This window comes from Alligator sinensis, unplaced genomic scaffold (assembly GCF_000455745.1).
Source record: "Alligator sinensis unplaced genomic scaffold, ASM45574v1 scaffold472_1, whole genome shotgun sequence".
Taxonomy (NCBI): domain Eukaryota; kingdom Metazoa; phylum Chordata; order Crocodylia; family Alligatoridae; genus Alligator; species Alligator sinensis.
The window spans coordinates 856182-866400 of NW_005842518.1; the positions used below are offsets into that span (position 1 = coordinate 856182).

Consider the following 10219-nt stretch of genomic DNA (forward strand, 5'->3'; position numbering starts at 1 on the left):
ATGCTAGGGAGTTGGCCGATGTGATTGCAGAGTTGCTAGCCGTGAACTTTGAAAACTCATGGCAATCAGGAAAGTGTAGTGGATGATTGGAAGAGGGCAAATATAGTACCCATCTTTGAGAAAGGGAAGGAGGAGAATCCAGGGAGCTACAGACCAGTTAACCTCACCTCAGTCCCCAGAAAAATTATGGAGCAAGTACTCAAGGAATCCATTTCTAGCCACTTAGAGGAGAAGAAGGTGATTAGGAACAGTCAGCATTGATTCACCAGGGGCAAGTCATGCCTGACCAACCTGACTGCTTTCTTTGATGAGATGATTGGCTCTGTGGATGTGGAGAGATCAGTGGATATGATATAGATCCAAAGATGTTAGGATCAGAAGAGTCCTCAGGTCATCAAATCCACCCCCCTGCCCTGGGCTAGAAAATGCGCTGGGGTCAGATGACCCCATCTAGGTGCTTGTCCAGTCTCCTCTTGAAGACCCCCAAGGTAGGGGAGAGAGCACCACCTCCCTTGGAAGCCCATTCCAGATTCTGGAAACCCTTACTGTGAAGTACTTTCTAATGTCCAACCTAAACCTGCTCATCCATTTGTGGCCATTGTTCCTAGTATATACCTTGACTTTAGCAAGGCTTTGATACCATCTCCAACAACATTCTCACAAGCAAGGTAAAGAAGTACAGGTTGGATGAATGGACTGTAAGGTGGATAGAAACTAGCTGGCTCAGAGGGTAGTAGTCAATGACTCAATCTAGTTGGCAGCTGGTATCAAGTGGAGTGCCCTAGGGTTTGGTTCTGGGGCCAGATTTGTTCAATATTTTCATCAATGACCTAGAGGATGGGATACCACGCATCCACAGCAAGTTTGCAGATGACACCAAGCTGGGTGAAGTAGTCGAAAAGCTGGAGAGCAGAGCTAGGGTTCAGAGTGACCTTGACAAATTGAAGGATTGGGCCAAAAGAAACCTCATGTGGCTCAATAAAGACAAGTGAAAAGTCCTGCACTTAGGATGGAACAATCCCAGCGCTGATACATGCTGGGAATCAACTGACTAAACAGCAGTTATGCCGAAAAGGACTTGGAGGTTACAGTGGACAATAAGCTGAATATAAGCCAACAGTGCACCCTTGTTGTGAAGAGGGCTAATAGCATACTGGGCTGCATTAGTAGGAGCCTTGCCAGAAGAACAAGGGAAGTGATTATTTCTCTCTGTTGAGCATTGGTGAGGCCACATCTGGAGTACTGTGTCCAGTTTTGCCCCTTCCCCCTTCTCCCCACTACAGAAAGGAAGTGGAGAAATTGGAGAGTCCAGCAGAAGGCAACGAAAATGGTTAAGGGATTGGGGGGCCATGACTTGTGAGGAGAGGCTGAGGAAAATGGACTTGTATAGTCTGCAGAAGAGAAGACTGTGTGGGGATTTAATAGCAGCCTTCAACTACCTGTAGGGTGGTTCCAAAGAGGATAGAGCTAGACTGTTCTCAGTGGTGGTAGATAATAGAAAAGGAGCAATGGTCTCAAGCTGAAGCAAGAAAAGTTTAGGTTAGATATTAGGAAAAACTCTCACTTGGAGGGTAGTAAGGCACTAGAACAGGTTACCGAGAGAGGCTGGGGAGTCTCCATTAAAGAGATTTTAAAGATCTAGGTAGACAAAGCCTTTGGAGTCTCCATTATGGAGATTTTAAAGATCTAGGTAGACAAAGCCTTGGCTGAGATTATATATTTGGGGTGGTTCTGCTTTGAGCAGGGAGTTGGACTAGATGTTTTCCTGAGGTCCGTTCCAACCCTGATTGTATATTACTCTAGGTTTCTATAATTCTAATTCATTCTGATGGTGCATGAGAGAACTTGGTCAGATTATGTCGGTCCATCTCACACATACTGTTGTGTACAAAAGTGTTTCAGTACATGATGACTATAGCACCTGGCATGTTCTGTTCAGTTCCAGTTATAAAATCTTATATGACGTATGCTCTAGCCAGAGTAAAGATGCTCAGTTTACACAAATATAAAAAAAGACTTGTAACTATTGAGCAATTATGTACTAACCTTGTGATTTTCCCCTTCCTTTAAAGACAATCGCACTAGCCTCCAGCCACCTCCACCCATAATCAAGCCTCTACCCAGCACACCAAGTCAGTCTTTATCTAAACCCAAGAAACCATCTAAACCAGCTGTGCCATCACTGTCTGCTGCTCCAAAACCAAAAGTGCCACCTAAGCGAAATGAGTGTATTGATGATGAGGTAACAGTCATGGATCCACACATCTTTACAGCACAAATGAATGGCAGCCCCAGGAATATATCACAAACTAGTTTGTCCACAAGTTTAATATGCTACCCTTTCCCACCTGCCTGCTATGGTTTAAATCATTAGAGAATTACTTGCTAGTTTCACAGTAGTTCCATAGGCAACATTTATCCACATCATCTGTAGAGCTCTTTCACCCATTTAATATTTGCTCCTCACCCATGATGATATACTGCTGATAGCCACGGGAAATTTTGAGCACTGAGATGGGCTTACAGAGTACTGAAAGACTAAGGGTGACATTTGATTCCATCTATTAGGTATCCAAGTGGACTTAGGCACCTAAGTGCAATTCTATTCCACCATGTTCAAGTCCTGACAAGTCATTAATCCATTTTCTTTTATAAAAAGCCATCACCTTACTCTTATGATGAAGTCATAAAAAAGCAGTGAAGAGGAGGAGGACCCACTTAGAGACATTTCCTATTTGGTACAAGAACACAGGTCCCTAGCAAAAGTCCAGCCTTAAAAATTCACGTAGAGAGTGTAAATGTTAGGCATGCATCTAGTCCATTGCTGCCAAGGCAAGATTTTGCTCTCTATAGTGTATCCAAGATAATACACGCCTAGCTGATAAAGCTTTTTCTGTATTACTCACAGGATGATTATGTTGTGCCTGTAGACGATGAAGATGATAACTATATTGAACCTACAGAAAGTAGCAGTTCACCATCTCCAAAACGTGAGTTTTAATCATTTCAGCTGATGATTGGATGATGCTACTTTCTTTTCCCAAAGCTATTCAAAAGCTATGCACCCTTCCAGTTGAGAATCTTGTGGTTTGAGGTGCCTCTTCTCAACCAAAACAATGCTGTATTAAAATTCTCCACCCACTGGAGTATACCATAAAGACAAAAAGCTGGTTAAGTTTTTAGTTAATAGGAACTTGGGAATTCATTTTATTTTACCTTGATTGCACATATGGCAAGCTGGAAACTGAAATCACAGTCTTCTGTGAAAAGTGAACTGAGCACAACTTTTCACAAGGTTGACAGTCTTGGACCTTTTCAGCAAGGTGGGAGCACTGTGAATAAGGTTAATCTCATGAATCAAAGGCTCTTTTTCTGCTGCTACTCACTTTTTCAACACTTCAGAGAATTTGGAACTAGAACTCAGACCTTCCAGTTGCTTTCATTTCATAAACATAACATTGATACATTTATCTCTTTTTTCAAGCTCCTGTGAACAGATATATGAAGTCAACAACAAAACCAGTTCCTATCCCTGCAAAGCCCTCTCCTGCTTCTGCCATTCAAGGTATGAAGAGTTTATATTAGTATAAGAGGAGCCTCTTTAATGCACCCTGGGCATGTCTACATGAGATGCTACTGCACAGTGGTTAATGTGCATTTATTTATTACTTGTATAAACAACCACTAAATAAACACAGTAACCAGAGTTAGTGTACAGTAGCACTGGCAAACGCCTTTTAAGTGATGCTACTGTACAGTAACCTAATACTACTGCACAGCAGCATATCAGCACAGCACAACACTACCATGCAGTAGAATCAGGCAGTCAGCAACTCATATGGATGCCAGGGATCATATCTATTTGGCTGGGAAGAAAGATAATCCATGTGAAATGAGTTATTCATAGATCTTAGGGTCAGAAAGGACCTCAGCAGATCATCAAGTCTGACCCCTTGCCCTGGGCAGGAAAGAGCACTGGGGTGCTCCCCAGCCAGATGACCCCAGCCAGGTGCTTGTCCAGTCCCCTCTTAAAGATCCCCAGGGTAGGGGAGAGCACCACCTCCCTTGGAAGCCCATTCCAGATTCTGGCAACCCTCATGGTAAAGAAGTTCTTCCTGATGTCTAACCTGACTCTGCTCTCTGTCAGTTTGTGGCCGTTATTTCTAGTTACTCCAAGGGGTGCCCTAGTAAACAGAGCATCTCCTATCCCTTGCTGTCTCCCTCCCACCCCACCCCCAACCCCAATGAATTTGTAGACGGCCACAAGATCACATCTCAGCCTTCTCTTGCAGAGGCTGAAGAGATTCAGGTCCCTCAATCTCTCCTCATAGGGCCTTACCTGTAGGCTGCTAACCATGAGTAGCCCTCCTCTGAACCCTCTCAAGGTTATCCATACCCCTCTTGAAGTACATCCCTTTTGAAGTACAGACACATTGGCAATGCATAGGGGGGTATATGGGTGCATGTGAACCCCGAGATTGGTGATGCTTGTCAGAGGGTGCACCACCAATGCTGCTGGCAGTGCCTGTAGGCAGTCACCACCACCCCGCCCCCACCCCCCGATGCCAACATCACTGCGGCCGCTTGCAAAAACTCCCTGCCGCCATGCCCTTGCTGCAGCCACTGCCACTTGCGGGTGGTCGCCATGCCCCCCCCAGCCTCTGGGGGCACACATCATTCATGTACAGACATATTAACAATGTCTGTTGATTCAGACATATTAAAGATGTCTGAATCAACTCAAATCTTACCTCATCCCTGGAACCAACTAAATAGCTGATATTTATTTTATCTGCTGACAATTTCTTGGTAAGCATCTGGAAATCTTGCTCTCCATCTATAACAACAGAATATCTGAGAGGCTGCTATTCTCTCCAGTGGCAGCTGCTATTCAGAGAATGGCCCATATTCCTCAGTTCATGTCATTACCTCACTTTCAGCCTCAAGTTACAGATGGATAGCACTTTACTTAGTTGGCCCAAGTCACAGAAATCCTGCCCAACTGAGAACAACTGGTGCTTGAATTCCAAAGTGCCCAGCAGTGGAATTTTCAGTCATGGAGCATCCAAGGTCCTACCTACATCCCCAGTTCTTGTGCACATTGTGGTTTTCAATACCACATGCAGTTCTGATTAAAAAATCTCCACGGTGATTTCTTATTCCTGCTATTAGAGAAAGACTACTAAATTTGTCCAGCAAAAGGTTTACTGAGTCACAACAGGTTGCCCTGTTGCCCACTAAAAGATGGCTTGGCGTCACACCAGGTTAGGAAGGGAATGCTGAACTGGACATAATGATGAAAAGCAAGGAGATTTATTGCAGGTAGGAAGCAATAAGCATGTGGAAGGAGAACCATAAACCCATTATGTAAATATCAGAGGCTTCTGTGGGGACCTAACATGGATCAGGTGACTTGTAGGTCTATGAATACACATTTCTTTTGCATGCTTATCAACACTGACCCTGATGATTCTGAACCTCTTGTGACTGTCTTATTACTACAAAATGAAATCATACTTTATCAACATTCTCCACATTCTGCTAAAAAAAAAACCTATAATTAACCCAAAACCATTTACCAGCTATTTTATTTCAAAGCTTTTCTCATTGATCACTTCTATACACAGAGTAAATTATGTTAATTGTACTTGACATATTCATAACAAAATTATGATACATAGGTATGTCATAGGTATTTCAGATACTGTAGCTTCCTGCTCAATAAATGCATTGCAAGAATTACTAAAGCTGGAATTAGCCACTTGCCCTGAATTTGGGATTGTGTTTTTTTCTTTTTTTTTGTTGGTTTGCTTGACTTTGGTTTTGCATTTTTGTTTTTATGTTTTACTTTCTTTTAAGGCAGAATATAGAATGCAAAAGGACCTACATCCCAAACAATTACCAAACTAAAAAATCACTAATCCCATTTTACTACAGAAATAAAGCAACCAATCATCCTGGATTTGAGGACTGCATTGCAGCATCCCCAAAGAGTTCCTGAAATGAGAGAGACATCCCAGTTTGACAGCTCCTAACAAACGTTCCCAAATGCCCCATCCAAACACCAGTCTGCTCCATGGGGGCACCTTACCTCTACTGAGAGCTAATTAGTTCTAATAGAAAAAGTATAGCCATGTTTCACAATGCTTTGCCTCAGCAATTCAGCTCACCTGCACTGCCTCATTAAGGTGGCTACATTATGGTTCCAGCTAGATTACTTCCAGTTCCAGATATCTGTTATTACGCTCAAATCTGTGGAGCATCTGGGACCATGTCCTAGACTTTGGTCACTTTATCTAGAAACTAAAATGCATTTTTAAAATACTGAAACAAGATTAAGTCTTAATCAGATTATAAGGATTCTGATGGTTTAGATTATTATGAGTGCGAGTACTGCTCTATAAAAAGATATTAGTTTGGAAAGAGAAAATAAAAGCAGAAAGAAAACAGAAAAGCAGACTCATATTTTCTTCTGTAAAATCAAATATAATTACTTAATTGCCTTTAGCTGGATAGTACTGAGTTTTGCTTCCTAGTCATGTTAATAACCGTTTAAAATGTACACTTCACAAAATAGTTAATTCTTAAAAAGTACTGTGTAATTTCATTAGTAATTTGATTACATTCCAACCCATGGACAACAAAGTTATCTCAGTGACTTTCAGTTTTATCACAGGCTTTTCAAACATCTTTAAACAACCAGTCAGCCTTATATTTTTCTACAAATCAGTTACCACACAAGTAATTCTTGACAGATTTTAATATTACTAAAAAAAACCCAAAACAAACAAACAGCTCCCCCTAGTGGGTGTTTGAGCAATGTTCAGCAAAGAACTTGTAGCATTAATATGATAAAAACATAGCTCATCTACAATTGAAGAAACTGGACTTAGATTGGGGCAATAATTATTTTAGTGTTTGCTCTCTAACTTCCCTAACTCTACAGTATTTGAGGATTTTGGTGATGAAAAGAACACTTGTATTCAAAGTAGTTCCCAGTTCTTGTACAGGTGCTTAAGACTGGAAAAGATAAAAATTAAATTGGATGATATAGTGCTTGTAATTGCTTCCTGCTGGTATGGACTTTTTATCCTTTTTGTCAGCACTTCCTGTAATTTTTCTAATGTTTAGATTTAAAAGGAACAAATATGACTATCTGAGGAGTAAGTTACAGCTCATTGTGACTGAGAAAGGTAGATTCAGTCACTAAGTGAAAATAATTCCATTTCCTTGAATCACCACTACATACAGGAATCTTATTTTCTCTTTAAAAGCAGAAGCAACTTTAATGTGTATTCCTATCTGCATTCCTGTTAAAAAAAAACAAACAACTGCAATCCCCTTTTGCTAACTACCTAATTTTTTTTTCCTTCAGAAGTCTATGAAATCCCTGAAGAGGAGGTAAGGTCTTAATGAGGGTGGAAATAAGCCTGTGCTACTAATACTGGTTCCCCATTCCCTTGGCAACTTCATGGTTCTGGCTCCCTCCACAAAAGAGCAGGAAAAGCTTGTTTTATTCACCCAGATTTTCTTGATGGTGTGAGGTTCCGAGCCCTGTGTAAGGGGATCTATCTTAGAGGTATAACTTGAAATATAGGGGCCTTGGTGGCGCAGGAAGGGGGGCAAGTGCTTACCTCTCTATGCCAGGGCTGTTGTAGTTGTGGTGGCAGTGCAGGCTGCTGCCACCTCAGCACAAGTTCCCCAAATAAGGCTTGTGGCAGCAGCAGGAGTTCACTGGGGCTCCTATTCTAGCAGCTGAGGTTAGCACCCTGTTGCCCCCACCCCCTCCACATGTCACATTATGCTACAGATCTAGCCTGAAGGTTTGGACAGTTGTAACAACTGCATCCCTGTCAAAGGATGCTGGTACAAATTGGTACAATGCAACTGTTATATCTGCATGATTCTGTAGCAATACAAGGGTAGCAAAACCAGTCCAGCTTAGGGCGATTTCACTTGTACTGCTACAGTATCATGTAGATGCAAGTCAGTTACAGAATAGCAGCTGCTCCTAAGCAAGTGTCCTTCCCCCTTCTAAGTGGCTAAAAAGTATTTATCCAAGCCCTGAGAAGCATGGGCCTAAAGGAGTATTTTCTAGATGTGATGTTGCCACAAAAGAAACACTGACAGTGATTTCCTCCCCATATCACAGCACTGGCATTTGGATGAGCCCTGTGCTTTGGGCTACATGGTTTACCACTGATTAATTTATCACTATTCCATTTTCAGCACATTGCCAGGCAAAGTTTTACTAGAAAACTGTGCCCCACCAAATAAATAAAATACCACAATGGCAAATTAAAACAATTGTATAATATAAATGCCTACAAATAGACATAACCAAGTAATTAACAGTGCCTTTTCTCTTAAAGGAAAAGCCATCACCACCAATGAACAGGTAATCCATTATTATGAAATTCTGGGTATGCTTTAATGTTCCTTAGATCTTGTCAAGAAGTATATTTTGATAGCCTGTGGATTTTATTCACTTAATATCTAGCTTTAAATATCTCACTAGAAGAGCTACAAAACATTACAAGCTATGTTTTGTAATGTTGACAGCTAGAACACACAAGCTACACACTAAGAAATACAGTGCAAGTCACTTCAGGTGGCTAGGGGCAAGGCAGGCAGCTGTTTAAACTGTGCAAATGGCATGAGTCATTGGCCAAATACTATGGATTGGTATATTCAAGGCATTGCTTAAAATGAATTAAAGGCATCTGTGAAGATTTGTGGGTGATATTTTTAGTGGACCAAATGCATGTTTGGGAGAGACTTAGACAAACTTCCAGGTACCACAATACCCTTCATCAGGTCTCTGGGAAGCAGTAAAACTCCATATGTAAATGAAAGGAGGATACAAGAGAAATTATTAGGTAAACAACAGACAGAGATGCAGTGAAACCTGATAAGTGAGAGAACAACAATTCAGGAGGGTCAGTATCACCTGTGAGGCACAGTGTCCGATATGTTGTTCTAGAATACCGTCTGCTCAGCCTGTTCATACCTGTTAGCACCTAATTTAGGCTGGTTGCATTGTTGTTCAGAGTTGTGGCAGAAGCAATTAATCCAGCAGCTGCTTGAATTTTGGCAGCTACTAAAGACAGGTAACACTTTGTCTTTTATACCAAGTAGGCTGGTGCACACTACAAAAGTTTGCTGACAGAACATAATGTCTGTATTCTATACTCAAAGTTTCCCAGCAGTAACCCAAATCTCCCTTCTACCAGCAAGGTTATATCCAAGTGGAGCAGGACTTATGCTGGTGATGGGCTTGTAGGATTAGTCATCCACCAGACATGCCAGCTCATTTCTCTATTGTCCAATAACCCCACCGTAATCAGTTTAGACTGTACCTCCAAGTTTTTTTCTAGATTTTCAGGGAATTTTGCATTTTTATTCTATACTGTGTGTATACCTATTTTAACTTGTGTTTTCTTACTAGGGTCACTAAACCACTCCCTTCCAAGCCTTCTTCAAATGCAAAACATCCTCATACCCACAGCATAGCTAAGGAGCCTCCTCAATTGGACACTTCCAGGTTAGTCAAACAGAGTTCATGTCTGCTCAGCTGCATAAGAAATTCTAGCAAAAACAAAATCATCTCCTTACAAAAGCATGCCTAACAACCACAAGGCCTTCAAACAAGGAATGATTGACTGGTCATCATTGGATGATGGTGTCACTTTGGACATAGTCATTCTAGACTTTAAGAAGGCCTTTGACACTGTCTCTCACCCCAACCTCATCAATAAATTAAGTGACTGCAGCACTGATGCCTGCACAGTTGGACGGGTAAAAAATTGGCTGACGGGGCGCACCCAGAGAGTAGTGATGGATAGGTTGTACTCAACCTGGCGAGATGTGAGCAGTGGGGTACCCCAGGGCTCAGTCCTCAGGCCCACGCTGTTTAACATCTTCATCAGCGACTTGGACGAGGGGGGTGGAAAGCACACTGTCCAAGTTTGCTGATGACACTAAGATGTGGGGCGAGGTGGACACACTTGAAAGGAGAGAGAGGCTGCAACTAGATTTAGACAGACTACAAAAGTGGGCAGACGAGACTAGGATGGGGTTCAACGTAGATAAATGCAGGGTGCTGCACCTTGGGAGAAGGAATCCACAGCATACATACAGGCTGGGGAGTTCCCCTCTTGAAAGCACAGAGGCGGAAAGGGATCTCGGAGTCATTATTGACTCCAAGATGAACATGAGC

General features: G+C 42.0%; 1 protein-coding gene across 6 annotated transcripts in view; it reads left to right on the forward strand.

Moving 5' to 3' along the window:
- The window catches only part of BLNK (B cell linker), a 162852-nt gene that overhangs the window by 122038 nt on the left and 30595 nt on the right, over positions 1 to 10219 (forward strand). For all 6 annotated transcript variants that reach the window (XM_025213280.1, XM_006031607.3, XM_014523655.2 and 3 more), the window contains 6 exons: positions 2073 to 2242; positions 2909 to 2990; positions 3485 to 3565; positions 7376 to 7401; positions 8373 to 8398; positions 9449 to 9544. In XM_025213280.1, coding sequence (XP_025069065.1) covers positions 2073 to 2242; positions 2909 to 2990; positions 3485 to 3565; positions 7376 to 7401; positions 8373 to 8398; positions 9449 to 9544 — 481 coding nt within the window. The remainder of the gene's footprint in view (positions 1 to 2072; positions 2243 to 2908; positions 2991 to 3484; positions 3566 to 7375; positions 7402 to 8372; positions 8399 to 9448; positions 9545 to 10219) is intronic.